We start from the raw sequence: 22,882 nt of genomic DNA, 5'->3' as shown, positions 1-22,882 counted from the left end.
AGAAAGTTGGATTATTCCATTCCTGGTTATTTTTTGCAATGGGCCCGTCTATTCCGGTAAGAACGACGAGTTGTTCGCTTTATAATTGTATTTTCCTTCCTTTACTTCATTTTACCTAACCAAATTGTTTAATGGTAAAGCTTCTACGATAAAAGTGTTTTACATCAAATTCCGTTAAATTTTCCACTTATTTCCGTCTCCGCAACAAACAATTTCAAATCGCACCAGATTCCGGTTGATGTCACCACTCAATTCCTTGTACTAAAATCACTAAATCAACATAAATTTCCCCTCAAATTCCGTCCCCATCTTCGTACACTATCGCAATTTTCGCGCTAGTTCGGCAACGAAAAAAAAAAGAAAATTCATCGCACCAGCCACAGTTCGAACAATTTCGAAAGTCGACTGTCATTTGAGTTCTTCGGGTCTTGGCGGTGACTTTTAAAAATCCCCAGGAGCGGATTAGATTCAAATTTCAGTTTTTTTCGTTTCCAGTAAAGTTTGATTTTCTTTTCTAAATTTCGCGAAAGTTCGCTTCGAAGTCTTGATCGGGGTCACGTGCCAGCGAATCGCGGAAGGGCCAGCGGGATTTAGTGCGAAATGTCGGGAGACGTGCAGCCGCGTAAAAGGAAGGACAAAAAGAAGATAAAAAGAGGTGCCAAGAAAAGATTTCTGCTTGTTCTTATAAGGAGAAATGCAGCGTAGCGAGTAGATGCGAATGCGTAGCGAGTTGTGGTTGCAATTAATAAGTCAATTATGTGCGGTGGATAAAATTCTGTTGCTTGTGTGTGACTGTGGACGAGTGGCTCGTGGAGCTTCCCGCGCCCGCCAGCCAATGGCCGGGAAAATCTATGGAAATGCGAGGAATTGCGTGAATGCCGGCGGAGATCTTGTGGTCCACTAGCGCTTGCATGCTGACCTGCTCGTCGGCCGCGGCGAGCGGGCATTGGACGGTTCTGCAGGGCGACAGTCTGATGTCCGCCGAGTCCGTTTGTAGAAATTTTCAGCTATTAATAATTTAAGATTGTGATCCGGTCGATTGTGTTTATTTTTTCCTCTGGTCGCTCGCGGCGGAGCAAGGTGAAGTACTTTGGGTACTGCGAGGAGTATTTTTGGACGAGGCTGTCTGACAGGAACCATGGAGTTGTTGCGTGAAAAGGATGGGATTGGAGATTAGAGTTAGAGCAATTTCGAGCGCACATTTCTTGACATACAACTTTTCTTTCATTCCAGTGGAAATTATGTTTCCTCTGGTTTCCTGCATGTATGGATTTAGTTTGTTTAAATATTCGCAAATGCTCGACGCGAAAATACGTCCGGCTATGCATCCGCCTCCACTTCTTTGCTGCAGTTAAAGTTTATCGACTCCCACGTTCCAAATAAAATTTGAATAATTTATACATTTGTAAGATTTGCTTGCATGGAATAACCACAAAAACGATTACGGTCAAATGAGACACGCAAAGTTAAATTAGATTAGAAAAATCCCAACTATTCGTCTAGGTACCATCCGTAACCTGATGTGTAGCCTTTTCTGTAGTTTACAATATTCAGAGAGCATCCACTGCATAGTGCCATCGACAACAGAAATGTTGCCGTTTCCGAATTTATGACCCATCCATCTCCACTTCCGTATTCTTATCAACATCTTCACATGGAACTACTTCTTCCTCCGAAATTGAGTGAGGTCAGAGTGCCTTGATAACGTCTTTGCTCACAAATGATGATGTAAGTTTCCAGATGGGCCCATTTAGCCGCACTGCGGGAAAGCTGGCATGGATGAGCTCCAGTTTTATGTGCCTGCCAAATTTAGATGGGGGAAGATCACTTAGACTAGGAGGCTTGGTACTATTGGTATCAGATCTAGACCATTTGGCCGAGATCTAAGATTATGTATGATCGAGTTGTTTGAGGAAAGATGTTACTGAACAATAAAGCTCTCCTTCCCTGCGAGTAGACACAGAGTAATATGCAGGCAACTCCCTAAGCTACCATTGGTTGCAGTGGGAGCAAACTGCTTCGTTGACTCTTCTCTCAACTGACCTTATATGCCGTGCTAAAGGTTGAAAGATCAACAAGGCCGGAGAGAGGGAATCCGAGCCCAGAGTGAAGATTATGCAAAACATTGGGCCAGGGGCGAAGATTATACTATATTATCCTTTTTTCGTTCAAAAGTTTCTTCCGGGTCTCCGAAAAAACTCCAGATCCGATTCCGTCAGGCTTGTGGGAAGGTGGAGATTCTCCCACATCAACCTCGGTTAGAACTCGTGGCGGTCATTCCCTTAAAAGCTCTTTTTATTAAAATCGGTTTACTGTCTCCCCCACGATTTCGTGAGACGTACTCCTCTATTGTTCTGCGCTAAGTGCCCTTGGGACGACACACCAGCCAGTCATCTTGGGAGAGTGGATTCCACTGCATGGCATAGCCAGCAATGCAATTATCGCCCTACTTAATGTGTGAGCTGTCCACTGCCATTTCCGTCTTCCGATCACAGTGCGTATGAGTGCCAGGCCTGTGCGCCGATCAAGTTCTTCGTTTGAGACGGTGTCAGGCTAGCATACTCCGATGATACGACGCAGACTAGTGCTGATGAAGGTTTGTAGACTCAAAACAGTGGGGGTTATTTTCATGTGCTATTTCCAGATAGCAGTGTCGGGCAACGTCCAGTTCGGTGCCACCGCCAGCAGGTTTCCAAGATATGCAAATTAAACAATACCTTCGATGCTTTGTATATTAATGCAGTGGGGAGGTTTCGATCTGGTTTTGTTGGTGTTTATTTTCAGTCCAACTTTACTTGCTCCTCCTTCCAAATTTTAGTCGCCTCAAGCAGGAAGCAAGGATTTCCTCAAATTAGCAGATCCATTTCGCCTTACACAACACGTTAGTGAAAGGAATTCCCGGATTGAAGGCTCACTGAAACGGTAGGGCAGGAGGACTACCAGACAATAATGTATCAAACGGTTGCTTTGCTAGTTCTCTGATGACGAGGAGGTGTTTAATTGGTAATCCGACAGCGTATCGTTGTAGGTGTCAAAAACTCTCTTTGTAAATGCATACATCTAACCTACCCACAAAAAAGTTTAATTTTAACGATTATGATTAGGTTTGGTTGTAACTATTAGACTTAGACGATTTTACCTATCTCCATTACAAAAACGCTTCATTGGTAATAGCCTTTAAAACAGATTACGAAGAAAAAAAGAGCTGCTTCACAAAAACCTCCGTTTAGGTGGAAACAATCGGTCAAATAGGTTATTTCCAATCTCAAATAAGCATTTTTAAGGTTTTGTTTGCAAAATAGAACTTTATTAAAATCGGTTGTCCGTCTGTCTGTCTTTTTTTTTAATTTATGGATGGAGGTGGAAATCTTACAAAGATACTGCCCCGCCAGGTTGCAGCAACGTGTGAGATTCTCACCCACTAAAACCACCCCATTTCCTTTTTCCTTCCCCGCTGTACCGCCACAAGCATTACTTCGCGGGGTGGACTGCGCTTTATGAAACCAAACCTTCCGTTCTCCGCTTCCTCCTTGCGCGCTCCGCTTTTCCAAGTTCCCCCTGTATACTTTTGATTGTGGAGTTCACCGTACACCGGAGAGAAACGACTTCAGCATTTCCCCGACGATGTTCTGCGAGCTTAGGTTGATTTTCAGGGAGTCTTCCAGGCTCCTCCTGTCTGAGTAAAATCGTTGGCAGTGGAGCATAACATGTACCGGGTCCTCAGGTGTGCAACCACATTCAGGATAAAAGGGAGAATCATCCAGCCTGAAATAATGCAGATACTTCCTGTAATCACCATGACCTGACAGGAATTGTGTTAGATGGTAGTTCATCTCGCCGTGTCGTCGCTGGATCCACTTCTCAATACGGGGAATCAAAGTGTGGGTCCAGCGACCCCTCTGGCAGTCATTACACCGTTAATGCCACTTTTCCAGCGACTCTTGCCTTGCCGCCTTTCGGTATAAGGCATCCTTTTCAGGTGGTTTCATTTTCCTTTTCTCGTACAGGCAACGTGTCTCACTTGCCAGAATGTCTATCGGGATCATTCCCGCAGTAACGCTGCGTCGCCTGATATTGTTCTGAAGACGCTGCACACCCTTAAAGCCACTAAGCGGTAAGTCATATTTACCCTCCTCCGATTACTCTCACATGCTAGTGCTTCCTCCTAAACTGGTGCCGCGCATAAAAGTGTGGAGCGAACCACTCCGGTCACAAGTAATTTGCGACTGTATCTTGGGCCTCCAATGTTAGGCATCATCCGCGCTAATAATACGCTAGTATTTGCCGCTTTCATACAGGCATAGTCCAGTCGTGGTATCCTTTGGCACGGCAAGGACAAGGACCCCATTGTACATTACGTTCCACAGGAGAGGACCCAACACTGAGCCCTGTGGTACTCCTACGGTGATGGTGTACTGCTTGGATCCCACATCCGTGTTGTACCAAAGTGTCCTATCCGAAAGGTAACTATCGAGGAGCTTAGTCAAATAACTAGGGAAACCCATTTTAGCCAGTGAGTTTTTTATCCACTCCCAGCTAGCGGAATTGAACGCATTTTTGATGTCCAACATCACCACGACACAGCATTTTTTAGACGACATCGCGTCTCGAACCAGCTTCAAAACAACGTCTACGGCGTCGATCGTTGAGTGGGCTTGTTAAAATCCAAATTGTCGTTGTGATACTCCATCTTTATATTCAATGATAGGGAGCAGTTTGTCTGTCTATCTGTCTGTCCGTCACATGCATTTTTTCGGAAACTGTAGCATCGATTGACACCAAATTTGGTGGAAAGGTGGGAATTGGGAGGTCTCCATACATGCAAAAGGGGTGTAAATATAATCATGTGGGGTATCAAATGAAAGGTCTCGGTTAGTACTTTCCGAAGTTGGTATTAGTTTTGGCATATGTTGGAAACGCGGGTAGTTGTAAGCTATAATATAGAGTTTGGTGGAAATCGCCCTATTATTAACAAAGTTATAATAAGTCAAAGTTATCACTTCTTTGGAAATTCAAGATTTTGAATGTCAATATCACCGGAAAGTGGATATTCTCATATAATACATGCATATACTACGTGCTAGGCTCTAATGGGACAAATGTCCATTCAAATACTTTTATAAAAAAAATACACAAAATCTTTCGTACCTGAAGCGTCCAGCTCCCTGTTTCCCGACTTTTTTTATGTCATCATGGTAGTTTGAATATTACCTTGCTCCCTGAGAACCCTCAGGGGATGAGGAAATTATGTAGTACGACAAGCAAGGTTCCCTCTCTACAACCTTATTAAGGAATTGTGGCTCTCATTGCCCATTGAAAAGTCATGGCGCCTATTAGATGTCATAACGGAAGGGTTTAATTTGGAACCTCATCCCTGTGATTTTTCAACGCGGTTGAAAAGAGAGGATATCCCGCGATTCCCTTTATTCACGTTTCATTTCTCTCCCGGTGGGATTCAAACCTTCCCTTTTGCCTTCAAGTGCGATGTTGAGATGTCATGAATTTCTGAAGGAAGATATCACCATAATTCTTCAATAGGATTAGAAAGGAGGGACTCTCCTCCTACATACAGTCTCCTTCTAGGAATAGAGCGGGGGGTGCATTCATTTTTTAAAGAAGGGGGCGACCGCCATCAGGTATCATTGGGTTTGTAGAGGAGGGTTGTCCTTTTCTTCCATATTAATTTTCCCACTCCCTTCTGGAAAGGGTTGAAAGCTTAACCTGTGTTGAGTTTGAAGGGGGGGCTCCCCATTCATGCGAGAAAGGGGTGTAAAATGTTTTCCCAGAATATGGTCATGTGGAGTACCAAATGAAAGGGCTCGAAAATGATCTCATTTTTAATATTAAGTGAAATGTGTGCATGAATAATTAAAACAGGTCTCGTTCTCAAAACCTATCCATATCCAAAGCCCTACTTCAATCCATCCTAGAGGTACAAAATGGCAATGGAATAGGGGTTATTATAAGGCATCACTGTGGGAAGTTTGAATGGAATTAAACTATTATTAACAAAGTGATAGAAGGTCAAAGTTTTGCATTTCACGTAAATTTATTGCTCTTTAGGAAATTTATGATGTTATCATTGTATAAAGTGAATTTATATGCACGGCGGGTGTATTTGGTTGTTGAGCAGTTCATCAAAATACTCAACTCATCGCTCCAATATGCCCATTCTGTGGGAAATCAGATTTCCTTCTTTGTCTCGGGTAGGATGAGTATCGAGATGTATAAGGCTTCATCCTGACTTGTTGGTAAAACTTCCGCGCCTGGTGTTGGTTGTTGGTTCATACAGGCTTCCTTTTTCCTTCTATGAAGTCTCTTATCCGCTCGGCGGAGTTTGTGATAAGTCCCTGCGCGTGCCCGCGTTCTTTGAGAATGCAACATTGTTCGGTACGCATGCATGTTCCGTTGTTAGTTTAAATTCATCATCAAACCAGCCGATCCGACTTTTCTTGCAGCTGGGACCAAGTAGGTTTGTGGCCGTATCAATAATAGCGTTCTTGAGGTGGTGTGAAGATTGTTTGTTCATGCTTCATCTCCAGGACATCTGTTAGCTGCGGTTATTGCGGCATCCATTTCCCGCTTCTAGGTTGTACGGAGGGCTGTGTTGTGAATGGCTTTAGTATTCACTCTCACCTGATTGTCAGAGGGGATTCTAGGTGGTATTGTTATTCAAGCTCGGAGCACCATGCCAACGACATAGTGATTCGAGTGTATATTGGCCCCTTATATGTTCTTACATTCATCAAGGCTGAGAGGTGGGGGCGTTCGATCAGCACGTGGTTAATTTGGTCTGTAGAGGCCTACGTATGTTTGTGGACTGCTTTCCGCGCAAACCAGATACTTCCAACAACCATTTCGTCCGCTTCTGCTAACTGAATCCGCAGTTCGTTATCATTGATATCCCTATGTAAGCTATATGAGTCGACGTATCGCTTGACTACTGGCTCCTTCCCTACTTGGCTGTTAAAATCCCCAAGTATGATTTTGATATTATACTTGGGACAGGCTTTGAGCGTTCGCGCAATTGCCTCGTAGAAGGTATCCTTCTCCGACTTTGCAGTCTCCTCTGTAGAGGCGTGAAGGTTATGAGGCTTATATGTCTAAATTTGCCTCGCAAGCGCAGAGTGCATAGCCTTTCACTTATATTTTCAAAGCCGATAGCAGCAGGTTTCATTTTTTGGCTGACTAAGAAATCTACTCCGAGCACATGGTTTACTGAATGGCCGCTATAATATATGGTGTAACGGCTCTTCTCCCGGAAACCGGCCCCTGTCCATCGCATCTTTTGAAACGCTGCTACATCAGCCTTATATTGGGAGCTGCTGAGCAGCATTTGGTCTGTATAGCAGACGCGCACGTTGCCGGGTTTGTCGTTTTAAAATCCATCCTGTTCGAGGCTTCTTCTGTGGTTTTGTAACATCGGTTTTCCATGTAGGGTTGTCGGCTCTAACCAACCTCCAAGCTGGAGGACCAATTGGTACAATTTGTCCCGTTTTTAGGCACGGGAGACTCGTCTTCATCCCTCTCCGTCCTCAGTTTTCCATTAATAAAAAACTCCCAGCGATCACCACGAGGAGGTGGAGATATTGATTGAAGAGTTTTATCGAGATTGACGCGATCGTTTGGATGATTAAAAAGAAACAGAAGCCGACATCCGATTCTTCGAAATTTGTACATTTCGCATAAGAAGAGGGGTCTGTGCACAAAAAATATCGGAAACATTTTTTCTCCAATTGGTGTGGTCCAGTCCATATTTCTTTCAGTCTTCAAACAAAACAAGATCAATATTCATATTGAAGATCGCTATCATTTTTTCAATCATAGCATTTTTTAAAAAAATTCTTTACGATATAATGAAAAAGAAAGGTTTCCATTTTCGAAACTATTATATTTCAATATTCAATAGCAACATATCTGAAATAGCTATTTCCAATATTTTGTGTCTTTGTAATACAATGACCTCTTGGGCGATACACAAGTCAGCTCTCTCCCCGCTAACAATGTCTATTATTTCGTCTAGAAAATCGTATCAAAGTTTCCTACCTTCGTTTGTGTTCGTGAACCACACGGGGAAGACATTCTTCCGTTCCTTTCTGTAAGATTTGGCATCCGTCCAAATACTTTATTATCATTGGAAAAGCCCGAAAAGAAAATTATGATTTTCTTATTCGGAGTCACTTTGCCTAAAATTTCTGTTGGTGCGCATTTTTAGTCTTTGCTGCTTTTAACCAAATATTTTGACATGTGAAATTAGTCGCAAAATGTTATTTTCAACTGAAATAAGTCGTAAATTATTATTTATACAATATGGAAAACAATGCAGGGTATCTTCTTAAAATAAAGTGTATTATCTTGTGATTTGAGGCTTCATTTTTAACGCAGCGTGATCCATTTATAAATATTGGCGTTAAAATATGAATCAATTTTAGCTCTCCGGAATATGCGCCTACTTCTACTTTTGGGGGCCTAAAAATACTACTATTACATGAGGGCGAGTATATAGTAAAAAAGGCAAAATAACAAAGGAAGTCAATCAAAAGCAACCGCCATAAGATACTCCATAGATTTACAAAAGATTGTTTTTTATTAGTCAAGTGATATGAATGCAAAAACAGTCGGGGACGTTCGATTAAAAAGTCGTCAGCAATAAATCTAAATATTTTCAGAATTGTATGCTCCTGTTCTTTGTAGAAATATAGTTGCGCTCTGCAGAAATAATTCGTCTTTGATTATCTCCAAATTAATCTGCAGCTTCAACATCAATTGATACTCAAAAAAGCGCTAGCATTGACATTCGCATTTTCCAATACGATGTTATGAAAGAAAGGGCAGGTAACGCAAGAAATGGGTCCTGAATAGTCCGAATCCTTTGAATTAGATTTCAAAATTCAAGAAGGTTATAAGCTACTTCATCCTGTGAACTAGATAAGTGGTTTGCCTATACTCTGGTTTTAAGTTTATTCAGAGTTAGGCAGTTCTAGAGTCCCTGCCAAACATAGCCACTTGTTCTCCTGCAGTTGGTCGCACACTTTGCTATCATCTTCCACTCATCTAAGCAGATCTTATTTAGGAGTGTCTGCATTGAGAAACTAGCAAACGAGGGTTGCTCAAGCCATCTTATGTTCCCTCTTTTCATTGGTGTGAATTTACAGCGTTACGGGATGGATCACTCTCTCTCTCCTACTTTGGCTCTATTGTTTTATAACCGGGAACCTAAAGAGTATTGATGTCATCAGCATTATTCGGTTCATCATAATCCTGCTTTGCCTAATGCTTTAAATTTAGCAACATTTTAATATCCTTTTGTAACTGTTCAACAACTTAGCTCCTGGACATAGTGCTTCTCGATACGGTTCTTTTATCCTGGCTTTTTTCAAGGTTTTTTGTAAAACAAAATCTTATTAAAATCGGTTACTGTCTATTTGTCCGTTTGTCTGTCTGTTTTTTTTTTCCGCGTTGAAAGGTGGAAAATTTTAAACCCTACCGCTGGCTCCTGCCATGCAGTTATGTGAGACTTCTACTCGTAAAAGCCACCTCTTTCTCATTCCACTCTCCCCACGGAACTCCTATAAAGTGTTGCGCCGCGGAGGCATATCAGCTCTTAACTGCGGCTCATTAAATATATCTCCTTCTCTTGTTTTCGTCCTAGTTCTTCTTGCCTAAGCTGTTGGTGAATAGCTTCCAGATCCTTTCCAACCTGGTTGCAAGCATCAGTTGACTCCAGCATGAACTCCGCAATATTTTCGGGTGTTAAGCGCCTGTCTGCGATCGCTTCCATTTTTGTTCAGGACGTGGTAAACCTGGGGCAAACAAATATGACATGCTCCGCATTCTCAACCACGTTATCGCACCCGTTACCCGTTAGGCAGTATGGTGACTCGTCGTGGCCAAATCGACGTAAATAAACACGATAACCTCCACATCCACTTAAGAATTGCGTTAACTCGTAGCTTAATTCCCTATGGCTTTGTACAAATGATCTTCGGATATCCGGAATGATGCGGTATGTTCAACGACCAGTTTGTGACTCGTCTCATCTCTTCGATAGATTCCAACCGTGCCCAGCTGCCGTCGCTACGCTAGACTCCCTAGCTGCATACGTTTTTTCGTAGAGTCGCCGGCCTTCGTTCGCCAAGATATCTATCGGGAGCATCCCTGCTAGTACATACGCTGCTTCTCGTGATGTTACGCTCTGCATATCCGGGGTGCACTTAGCCTTTACACCATTCCCAAGTTTCTACAGTTTACTTTGTTATCCGGAACAGTTGCCCAAATTGGAAGTGCGTAGAGTAGTACGGAGCCGACTACCCTAGAAACCAGAAGACGTCGACTTTGTCTTGGCCCACCAATGTTCGGGAGTATCATCGGAATCTTTAGTTGCGACGCACTTAATGTCTTTTTTTAAGTTGAGCTTTCTGTCAATCATTACTCCCAAGTATTTGAGCGATGGTTGGGAGTAAACTGTTTGTTCGCAAACTTTGATTTTCACATGATTCGACTCACCGATTTTAATCCTAATTGGGTCTGCAATGCTTCGCAGATCTGATACTTTGTGGTGACTTAATCCAAATCCTTGCATTCGATCACCACCGAATCCTTACTCATTTTGATCACCGCAGCTTCACGTAGTGTCCGGCCTGGCTGTTTTTGCAGCTTTTCCTTAGGATCTACCTTCGTCCAAGTATTTTCGGTGCTGTTAGTGGCCTTTTCTGCATGGCCACCTAAGCTTCCGTCCTTCCTAGGTTGCATCTGTTTCTCTTTATTCCTTTTCGTTGTTCGTTGGGGAGATTGCACTTCTTCATTTGGGTCTCGTTGTCGTTTGTTCTGGATTTCTAAGATATCTTTATTACTTAGGAAGGGTTTTTTGCCAAAGAGCTTTTTGGGAAGAGATGCCTTCTGCGTGGTTTGGGTTTGCTCTCGGTTGGCTTATTGGCACTATTCCTTCCGATCGTGCTTTCGCGTCCCCTTTGGCTTTGAAATATGTTGCCCTGATAGGACGCACCTGATCTTTAATCGTGTGGCGTACGTTATTACATAGATTAACGTACTCCATTAGATTATTGATCATCGATCCCAGCCTCGTGGGTGCGCTGGCGGTTATCGCACTAATTTCGCTCTTCATTTGAAAGGATCACTCGCGTTAAAAGATAACAGTGGCGACACTTCACTGGCCTGTCTGGCTGTCACATGCATTTCTCTCGAAGACGGTTGTAACGATTGACACCAAATTTGGTGGAAAGGTGGGAACTGTGAACGCTCACACATACAGTGAGTTACATAGCTCTACGTCGAATTTAAGGGGGAGTTCCCCTACATGCAAAAGGAGGGTGTAAATTTTCAGTTTCATGAGCTGCTGACAGTGGAAATTAAAATCCATTGGTTACCAAGGCTGGAGTGGCTTGTAGTCGACTACTCCTTTCTAACTGTTTTTGAATCTTTGTTTCCCAATCTCTGATGAGAGGACGAGGGAAACGAGCTAGACTAACTAGACTAACTAGATTGTTTTGATAATATGGAGGCGCCTATATTCACCCCGCCCCGGATTTTTTTCTTTACTATCCCGTTTATGTATGAATACTTCGAAAGCATGTAAGGGGGTTTTGGTTAGTGTGTTTAATGCAGAAGATAATGGGATGTAGGGCGAATTGCAAAGATGATTTTTGTAATAGTTACATTGCTGCTGGCGCCGAAAGCCGGAAATGAGGTAGGCGTTAACTGGAGCGGAAAAATAAATTTAATTCGATCTTAACTTTGACCGAGGTTAACCTTGCAGGAGCCTTTGAAGCTAATACATGTATCATAGACTAGACTCGTGCGGTGGCGATATTGTGACGGAAAATCATGTGGGGTTGCATCCACCAGTTTTATGTCAAGTAAAATAAAGTACATATAGAGTAGGGGTAAAAAGTGGAAGCAACTGACTAATATGAAATCAGATGCTTATCCAGGGGTTAAAAAAATGAAAATAATCTCTATAATTGGTAGTGTGAGTGACGAGAGGAAAATTCAATTTAGTATGGCCGATCTAAACCCCTTTGTGAATATTTGAGAAGGGTTAAATCGATTTGTTAGTGTTCAGATATTTTCTGAAACGGCGGAATTAGCGGGGGAAAAGTGACTCTCTTCAGGTTCCGAATAGAAATCCAAAACGAAATAGTTAACACTAAAAAGGGGGATGCGTTCCAAGTCCGGCCTTGATTATTTTAAGAACCTTTTGTTGCATTTGCTTAATTTCTCAAATCATTTCAGTAGCTGACTGATGCACAAATTCAATAATATAAACTTGTTGCCCTCGCGTCATGTCGCGCCCAATTATCGAGCTTCTTGACAAACCTAACCTCAAGCCAACATCTCAAAACAATCATAGTCAGGTCATGGCCAGGTGCCTTTTTTTGGGCAAAAGTACTTTCGTGTCATTTGACCACTGCATGAATACGCTGGAGCTGCGCAGGAGTGGACCCCTTTCCGATATCATTGCGGACCAATTACCATCTTTTGGAGATTTTTACTTCTTTCTATAGGGAACTGTTCAGATTGGCTGAAAAAATATTTAATTTTCTCATTATTTTCGTGCTTCAGACTTTTATGTAGATAAACTAAAGCTATTTTCCGTGTTTTTCAGAGATGGTGGCATACTATTACGATTTACGTTTCAGACTTACTTTTTTTTATTAACAATACACTGATCTTTCTGGTACATTTCCGCGACGGTGGAGTTAGGTTTTCATTTTAAGCTATGGCATATTGTACAGTAGAGACAAGGACTCTTCCTGTGCTAAAATACTGTCAGTACTTAAGGCTGTTAGTTTTCTCTGACGCGTCTGTTTAGCAGACTCAGATATTACTGCAGAAATTTGATAACGAAAGCAAAGCTGGTGAATAGCGGAACCTTAAATTAAAAGAAGCACGTTTAGATATTTGACTACGTGTTGTATCTCTGTACTTCAATACGTTCAGATGATGTCAAACTTACGGTGTTTTCTATTGTGGCCAACGAATGTTTACCCCTGGGCGTAGTTAATCTGGGGTTTCACTAGACATTCCTTATATTGTAACATGCGGACTCGATAAATCTGTTGGTAAAGGTCTCACAGAAACTTTAGATCTTCTCCGAGGAGATCAGGAATCTCGGAGGGCAAGATATAGCAGATATCATAACTTCCTATTCTGTTAATGGATGTGGCTTCCAAGCGATCCTTAAAGGAATTATCCACCAGATGATGCCTAATACGATTTCTAACTGAATTTCAACTACTGCCATGACTTTTGTCATCAATCAGAATCAGAATGGTACCTTAAAGTTGTATTTGTCGATGAAAGAGGTAAAATGTCAAATTCATTTCTGTTGAAAATTTTTTTTTTAAATTTGGTAAGGTATATTCATTTTACGTAGTTTTTAGAGTGTCTGTATATGGTAGGGATGGTCGGTTGGTCGGGATCAAAGCTGCTAATAGAAGATCTACGTTGGGGATGGTCTGCGGGGCAGACTTTTCGTAAGGCATAAGTGTTTGCTTAATTTGTGTATATATAACGCAACCTCTGTAGCATGCTGTAGGCCCATTCGTTGTGCATACTTAGATTTGGGATGTAGATCTCTACGCAACGTACATTGCCAATGCAGTAGCCATTCTTATGCTTGAACTTCTGGCAATTCAGGCACCAGATAGGACGGTTCCTCTATTTCTGCTCTTCACCAACTACCGTTCTATATATATATTCTAAATAGATGCCGACGATTAGACCTTTATGATAATGGGACAACCGTAAATCTATGGTCTATTGCCTGAAGAATGTAGCAGTTCCTGAAAAATCTGGCCGCGGTTGACTTTTTGGTCGACCGTAAATGGTATAAATTTCCCTGCGTCGCGATGCATTTCTAATTTTTCGGTCAAAATTTCGCAACAAAACTCAATTGAGATACCACACTCTTCTTTCCCTAATGATCAGACGTCGATTTGCCTGCACCAGCGTTGATTTTGTCGACTTATGTTTATGGGAGAACCAACAAGTCTGTGAACTAGAAAAGTACGGGAGGCAACCGCACCAGGCGTGGAAGTTTTACCAACAAGTCAGCAGGATGAAGCCTTATTCATCTCGATGTTCATCCTGCCGAGACAAACACGGAAATCTGATTTCCGATAGAATGGTCACATTGGAGCGATGGGTTGAGTATTTTGATGAACTGCTCAACAACCAAAACATCGACGAGTTAGAGGTCCCGCCAACTGAACACGACGGGCAAATGCTGCCACCAGCAAGTATAGAAGAAGCAGTCCGTGCAATTCATCGGCTTAAAAACCATAAGTCGCCAGGAGCCGATGGAATTACACCCGAATTGGTTAAATATGTGAAGGACCAATTACACCAAGCGGTTCAACAAGTGATGCTCAAAGTTTTGAGACAGTGAATCAATGCCTGACGACTGGCAACGCGGCATTATCTGTCTCATACATAAAAAGGGGGATATCACGCAGTGCAGCAATTATAGAGATATCACGTTGCTGAGTACTATCTATTAGATATTCTCCTCTATCTTGCTAGGTCGGATAGCCCCACACGCCCAGAACATCATTGGCCCATACCAAAGAGGCTTCACTCCAGGCCAATCAGCAACAGATCATATTTTCTCTCTGCGGCAAGCGATGGAAAAACTGTTGGAATATGGCCATCAGTTGCACCTTCTTTTCATCGACTTTAAAGCCGCCTATGGCAGCATTAGCCAGGGTAAAACTTAACACGGCCATGAGAGAATTTGGTACCCGGAAGAAGTGGATAAGACTGATTAGGTTGACTCTGACTAATGTGTAATAAAAGCAGATGTGCCGATAAAACCAGCAGGATTACTCTCGGGACCATTCAACATCAATCCTCTTCAAGTCCACTTAACTACTGGCCTACGCTGACGATATCGACATCATGGGAAGAACAACTCGAGATGTACAGAGTACCTTCATCCAGATCGAGCAGGCGGCGCGAGATCGTGGGCTGCAGGTTAATGAAGGTAAGATGAAGTACATGGTGGCAACGTCAAGCCAAAAACCAAAGAACGAACAACATCGAATCGCACTGGTCAAACGAAAACAATAAAGATAGGCGACTACAGCTTTGAGACCATTGAAAATTTCTCCTATGTAGGGTCGAAAATCACAACCGATAACAGCTATGACGATGAAATCTGCGCACGTTGTTGGTAGCCAACAGAGCCTATTTCAGCTTCCAAAAACTGTTTCGCTCGAATCGTCTCACCATAGGGTCAAAGTTCTTTCTGTACAAGACTATGATCTTGCCAGTCCTTATATATTCCTCGGAGGCCTGGGTTCTTAGCAAAAAAACTGCGAACTCTTGGCCGCGTTCGAGAGAAGAATCCTCCGAAGAATTTTTGAGCAGAACTTGTACGTTATCTCTTCATAAAAGAATTATTTAAAAGCGCTTGGCCCCAGCTGCTTAGGTAAAATGTTCAGCAGGACATTGCTGTTGTCACCTTGTTCTGTGAATCATTGTTAAGTAAGATGAATCAGTTTTCTGTTGCGAGATTTTCCAATGCCATCTTGTTAACGTTCTTTTTCACTTGGATAAGACAAATGTATCTGTCTATTCTAGCCTGTGTTTTTTTACAGATATTTCCTCGAATCTGGTAATAAATACATGGTATAAATAGAACTGGATTTTGAACATCGCCGAAAAAAGTGTACCGAAGTAAAATGAGATTCAAAAAAGTGACTGACGGTTTCGTCCAGGGCATAGGTAACTCCTCAAACGCTCAGTCACTTTTTTGAATTTTTGGGTATTTAGCTCAAAGAAGAGACACAAATGTGGAAGACAGTTTCTTCCCAATTGGTCTGGTCCGGCGTTTACGGATATGTATTGAATCTGAGCCCCAATAATACCAAAGTTTATACAAAATTAAAGTCAGTGTTCATGTCAGTGGAAGAGTCTTATCTTTCGCAATCAAGGGATATACTTCCCGAGTTGAAAGGCAAAAGGCCTTGGATTGAGTGCATAAATAACTCAATAGGTCAGGTGGGCATAATCACAACTAGGGAAGCAACCGGCCACACCGGGCGCATATTCCTAAAATCCTTCTCAGAGCTTTCCTCGTATTTAAGCTGCGTCCTTCTTTCGGCTGCCGCTTCTTCAAACTACCTCTGTTTTGCTGCATATACAGCTCGATAACCAATATTGAATCATATGCAAAACATTTTCATTTTTCGCTAAATCATGTTGTGTACAATTTAAGACACAATCTCTCATACAATCACAACAAATCATGGATAAACAACAAAAATTATTTTAAAATTAAGTGGATGGAGTTCTGGTGCATCTACACTGTGGACGATTTCCCAAGAAAATATTTGTAAAAACTGCCTTGATTTAATAATGTAGCTACAAAAATGTTTTCTATTTAAAAGCAATTTGGCTTTATTACATCAAAAAATAAATTCCAAGCTCCACTGTTATATCTCTGTAGGTTTTCTTTACATAAATCTAAACAGCTAATATTTGCTTTTTTAATAAAAAATTGTATTTGACAGTTACATGTTAAGTTATCAATCTTGATAAAATTTAATGTGTAAGTTAAATATTGTGAGCCTGCATATATGATCTCAGTTTCAACAGATTGTTGTCCCAGTTGTTGGGAACTATTTTAATTTATTTTACTATTTCAACTCAAGATTTATCTCGGAACTCATTAGAAGAGTCGTCAGTTCCTGACCGCTTTCGGATATTTGAATATCTAAATAAATCATAATTGAAAAAATTGAATCTAAATTCGGCATACTAGCAATACTAAGAAAGACATATTTTCCAATTTGAGGGTGACACAAATCCCCTATCGGCCGGCTCAAAGTATCACTTGATCGTACCTCCCCGTAAGGGGGCATCACGACGCTACTTAATTGTAGTCAAGCCAAGAATTCTATAACCACTCAAAGCAAAGAGAGAATAGATAAGGAAGCAATATTTCAATACACCAAGCATACATTTGAAATCCATTTGTCGGAAGCGTTTCTTTGACCCAAAACCTTTTAAATGTTTCTCATATCTGAGAAGTCATCGCACACAGAAGCCAAAAATATGCGTTTTTTTCTGGCTCGAGAAGAAAATGGTCCGCGTGAGCATCTATTTCAATGGCATAAAGTTGATCTGTAGATACTTTTGCATTCGTTGTTGCTTTGCTAGCTCAGCAAAAATTAAAGCAATCACACTTTCACGAGCACGAATTATTTTTAGATGGGATGTTAGCAAATACAAGCTTTTCATACGTTTACAGAAGGAAGATTTTAGTAAAAATAGTTCTACAATTAGCTTGGTTTTATGCTGATCCTGGTGGTGATCGTAATTTGTGGTGATGGATATTTTGATGGGGATTCCACCGAATTGGGTAATAAATAATTTATGGTAGCTCCACATGTATGTATGTTGGATAAATTCTTGCAAAACATATGGTGTCAGGGTTGTTTCTAACTTCACCATCAGCGGTATATTATATGTAAGAAAATTGTTCGTTCCTATAAATTTCAAAGATGTAATGTTGAAATTAATACCATTGATCCCATTCTAATAGCTTAACATTCCATCGTTCAAAATATCAAAAGATGGTTAAATGAAATTGAAGACGAATGTTCCGGTTTTGACTAGAATTTATGTTATTATGAAAATACTGTATTTCAAGAACCAGCTATTTCTGTCTCATTGAAGTTAATTGACAAGGTAGTTGGCCTGAAAATTGAAATAGCCTTGTGAGTTGGGGTTTTCGTCGTAAGGCGACTAAAACGGATAGAAATTTGTGTGCTACCAATCGAAATTGTACTGCTATCGAAACTTCAACGAAGACTTAGATAGGGACTGATTTCCCGGCTATGATTGCTTTCTACTGGTGTTTAACAATCTAATTGTAGTTGAACACATTAAGTAATTTTAAACAATTATTAATTCTAAAACAATTACAAAAAATGTTATTTATCCAACAGGTAGGCGAGGCGGGTGAGTTTCACTTCGTGGTGAATTATATTGTTCTGGTGCGGAGCTCGGACGGATCCTCATTAATCAGCTCGCGCCTCCACACTATAATGTTCTTACACTTCTTGACTTCGGGGGCCGTAGAATGCGCTTTCTTCAACTCGATCGAGAATTCCAGCGATATAATTTGGGCAATTTGGGTCTAAGCGAAGTGAGAAGGTGGGGCTCTCTTGTGATATTGTCCTTATGTATTCTGGAAAGCCAAATGGTAGCAAATGCGAATCCGTTGTCATACTGATACTGATAGCTATCGCAAGACTTTCTTGGCCTGGGAGCCGGTTTCTGAGAGGATTTTGACTGCGTGAATCCGGTTCAGATTAAGCCTCATCATAATTCTACAGTGTAGAAAAATACTTTCTATGAGCAATTACAGGTAGTTAAGGAGATTCTTTCTAAATGTGACATTGTGAGGGAGTGTATTTAGAATGTCCTACGAGGGAGAGGCAATGAAACATTCACTATCACTGTTAATGGCGGAGACCTGACAAGAACTACATATTTCGGACAAAATCAAATCTTCTATTTCCATTGCAAGATAGTGGAAACAACATTGATCAATACAAACCCGTTGGGGATATGGTCTAGAAAATCGTGTAAAGTGACTCGCGCTGATGTCTCTGTGATTATTATTGACTCATGGATGAGTAACATAGGTTTTTCACTTCCAAAACCAAGGGGCAGGACAATTTGGTAAAACGACCCTGAATGAAAGCGCAAGTGTTTTCTCAGTAAAAAAAAACGCTTCACCGAAGAAATGAGTACTTTTCCGCAGTTAACTTAGTCGAGCTAACTACTACTGTCCACGAGCATAAAAGTTGAGGAGCGCAGCAGGTGAATGATCTCCATGGAAAGTTGTCCAACATATGTTGAATTTATCGCTTCTTTGAAGCCTTTCTCCGATAATTATTGTCAGCACTTTGTAGCATTTGCACGCCGATATGCCTCTATAGTTCTCACATAGTGTTTATGAGTTCATGAAACTTGGTCGCCGTCTCCATATTCCTAGCTTTTCGTAGTAATGCAGGCATTGAATTCACAACCGGCATTTTGTGGTTTTGCATCGTTTTTGGGGCATCCTTGATTTTTTCGAGAGTGGAAAAGGTGCTTGAGGTCTCTGCCCCTACGATGCGTGGAGATTGAATTGTGGCACTAAGTAGCTCTTCGAAATTTTATTCGCATCCTAACTCACTAATTTTTGGAGTTGTGTGAGAGGGTACGTTGTCTTAATGAAAAATGATTTCTTGATTGATTTTCTTTTCTGACGAATTATATCCAACTGGTGCAAAAGATTAAACAAATGGTTTGAGTTTATCGTTTTAGAAGTTATGGGGTAATACATTAGTGAAATTCCCTTTGATATTCATGTTGCAATTTCATTGGCGATTTCTACACCCTAACTTGCTTCGAAACCAAAGCCCCATGTTCATACCAGTCTTGTTTAAATTAAGAATAATCGTTGTAGTCTCGTCTGGTCCAAAGTCATGAAACGAAGTATATAATCCCTCTCACCTTTAATTTGTCAAAATGTTCCTGAGAAAGCCCCTAAACTAATATTTTTCTTTTTCTTCAGCCTTTGTCCCGTTCACAACTGGGATCGGCTCGTCTTGATCGGTTTCACAATTTTATTTGATCAAAAGCCCGATATGGATGCTATCGCGAGGCTTTTAAGGGGGTCATCCCGTGTGTCGGATCTGCGGAATCGAATTTTTTTTCTGGCATCAATTGTATCTAGATATAGTGTAGAACATATGGGCAAAGTGATTTTTAGATATTCGGAGTCGTTCGGAAATTAGTGCTAAACACGTGATAAGTCACATGCTAGATTTATGTCGATCGCCGTACTAAAGCTCGTATTTATCGGTCCGAATGACGTTTGAATGACTTCGCTAAAAGGACAAGAATTGAAGCCAAGGCCGTACATGTGTTTCTTCATGAAACTTAAGGTTTATGGATTAGGTATAGCAGATTAATGGTCAGTTAAGGTTTTATGGCTAAAAATCGCATTCTACTTTTTAAATGCGTTTTTCTCGAAATCGCATTTTGAAAATCGGCTGCCACCATAGCCCAAAGCCTATCCAACGAAATTCTTTGAAATTTTCACGACTTATTCAGAACATATTTCTACGGTCCGCAAATTAGGATAATTGCGATTTATTCAGTAGTTTTTTTTATTCATTGAAAAAGCCGTAAAAAATACCAAAATTCAAAAAAAAAAGTTTAACAAGGTACCAAAAATTTAGTTTTTAATATTTTTTAATAGTCCTAGTTTGCTGACTGTAGTTAAATCTGTACGTTAAAATGCCATTTACTTTTTTTCTTTAAAATGATCGCAGCGCCGTCCAGCGCGGCAGCAGAAAAACACCTTTTTTTGGAGATGGGTGTATAAATTGCTTTCTACAAGGCATTACACGCAAATAGGTCCCTAAAGATGAAATTATGATCGTAATGGGTGATCTGACTGCCAAAGTGGTTTCTGACAAGGTTTGTGGATTTCTGTAGCTTTCGCCGCTCCATTATTAGTGGTGCATTGTTCGAGCACAGAGCTAGTCATAAGGTCATTTGAATTTCAACTGACCGACATGGTACGAGCAATCAGATTGGTCGCTTTGCTGAGTATTGGACTGCCACCAAAAATGTTTTTTTCTTGGGTGATATGGAAGCCGTCGACTACATCTCGAAAGCATCTTATGATGATAAGAGATTTGGTTGGCTGCGGAATCGTGGAAGCGGATTGATGAACAATGAGGATTGAAGGCTCTATTGACAGCTGCGAGAGATGTCGAGCGTGCCGCGTTCAAGCTCCGATATCGTGCAAAATCCCGAGAAGTTCAAAGTAGTGTTCGCAGTGAAAAAAGGGAATTTGCTATTGCGCTGGTCAGAGAACAGACGATGCCGCAGAACGTAATGATTTCATAAGTGTATATGGCATCTATTGCATCACGAAAGAACTTGCATGTGGTCACAAACCTTTCGATATCACATCCGGCGCAGTTTTACCTCTTATGGATGATAATGATTAGTCACCGTAACATGTGGATGCAGACTGTTCCTCCAAGCAGAAGGGAAATCATCCTGGTCATCAATTCATTGAAACGGAGTAAAGCCGCCGGTCTCAACAGTCTAAGCATACGTTTTTTATTGCTACACGTGCAGTTTCTGTAGACCTGCTACTTTCACTCGTACGGAAATCCTGGGAATCCGAGATCTTTCCCAGAGAGTGGAAGAAGGAGATGATCGTCAAGATCCCAAAAAATGGCACCTGTTTTGAGTGTAACAATTGAAGGGGTATCGCAAGTAATGTTGGAACGTACCAAAGAACATTTCGAATGCGGGAGAGTGCAGGCTGGCTTTCGCTTCGGATCCTCCTGCATTGAACGCATCAACATCCTAGGGATCATTTTGGAACAGGGCGCGGAATTTAGATCTTCGCTGCACATGCTCTTCATAGATTTCGAGAAAGCATTCGACAGCATGAATGCATTTGGTATGTCCTAGTCAGGAGAAACGATAGCTATTATCATCGAGATACAATCTCGGAGGAATTTTATGCCTGAAGCAGAGTCGGCAAGAGTTGAATCTTGTCATCGATATTATTTCTTCAGGCTGCCTTATCCGGAGGATTTGTAGGAGTTCAATAGACCATGACATCTTTTCCCAAACACCTAGACTGTACTCAAGACATCTGTTTGCTCTCTCATCGGGTTATGAACCTTGGCCAAATAACTCTGGATTTGGAAAGACAGGAAAGTAGAGTTGGGTTGAATATAAACACCAGAAAAACTAAGGTACTCAGTCTGACGGGTCATCGCACTCTCCCTATCTGCTGCATTATTGGGCAAAGCATCGAAGGCGTCGATCAATTTGTAATCTGGGAATTGTGGTTTCTGCCGACGGTTGCACTGATCTCGATGTCGGTTAATGCATTGAGAGCGGTACATCACACATTGTCTAACATAAAATCTGGAAATGAGATTATATATCTATCCGTGTGTTTTTGTGTTACTATATGGGAGAAGCACATGGAAAATTACCCCCAATGCTTGCGACGCAGAATTGGGGAAGGCTGGCCTGATACAGGCTTTTCGGAAGGCGGTCAGGAACAGCTTAGTTAGACTTATTAATTTAGTCAGTATACCGAATTTTCACATGGCAATGCTACCATAGTCGACCTTGAAGTCGATGAAAAGATGATAAAACTGATGGTGATATCTCAACAGTTTTTCCACCGATTGCTGCGCAGAGAGAATCTGACTTGTTGCTGATTTTCATGAACTGAAGTGTCTTTGGTATGGGCCGATGGTGCACCGGGCGTATGGGGCTATACAATGAAGGAAAGGATAAATGCGTTCTCTTTGCACTAACAAAGGTAATCTTCGAACGCACGACCCGGGAAATCTTAACGACTTGTGAAGTACACCAGCCGAGAACGAACATCGATAGAGTGGTTGATGTAGTACACCTAATCGTGTGCTTCAATGAGATGTTGATGAAAGAGTATGAATGGTATAAATGTGAACAATTTTATTTAGATTTAATTTTAAAATTTGAGAGCTTTTATCTAGGGTAGCTTCGTTTACGAAGAACTCACTGATAGACACTAATGACAGAATTTTAGTTTATGTAAATCGTCACAACGTAATTAAGCGCACTTTCGAAACTCACTAATTGGCATGATCGTAATGAAATTGTAGCACCGCTTCATAATCAAAACTACCAACTAGAACAATTATTCATTGTGTATTAATATCTTTGATGTGCTAACGATATATTTTGTCTTTTTAACTCTAAATATAGATTCTCTCGACTCCAAGTCAGAGGGTGATGTATTTACACGCAAAGCAAGCTTAAAAGGTAGCTA

General features: G+C 41.2%; 1 protein-coding gene across 3 annotated transcripts in view; it reads left to right on the top strand.

The window, feature by feature from the left end:
* The first annotated feature begins 364 nt into the window (after positions 1-364).
* Positions 365-22,882, top strand: part of LOC119658874 (aspartyl/asparaginyl beta-hydroxylase) — a 45,474-nt gene continuing 22,956 nt past the window's right edge. Inside the window, exons 1-2 of one of the 3 annotated variants that reach the window (XM_038066644.1) lie at positions 365-655; positions 22,819-22,875. In XM_038066644.1, coding sequence (XP_037922572.1) covers positions 601-655; positions 22,819-22,875 — 112 coding nt within the window. In that variant the 5' untranslated portion in view covers positions 365-600. The remainder of the gene's footprint in view (positions 656-22,818; positions 22,876-22,882) is intronic. The other 2 variants (XM_038066646.1, XM_038066645.1) reach the window with 2 other exon arrangements.

The sequence above is a fragment of the Hermetia illucens genome, chromosome 6 (assembly GCF_905115235.1).
Source record: "Hermetia illucens chromosome 6, iHerIll2.2.curated.20191125, whole genome shotgun sequence".
NCBI classification, from domain to species: domain Eukaryota; kingdom Metazoa; phylum Arthropoda; class Insecta; order Diptera; family Stratiomyidae; genus Hermetia; species Hermetia illucens.
The sequence above is the reverse complement of the archived record's forward strand: the minus strand, read 5'-3'. Positions and strand labels throughout refer to the sequence as shown.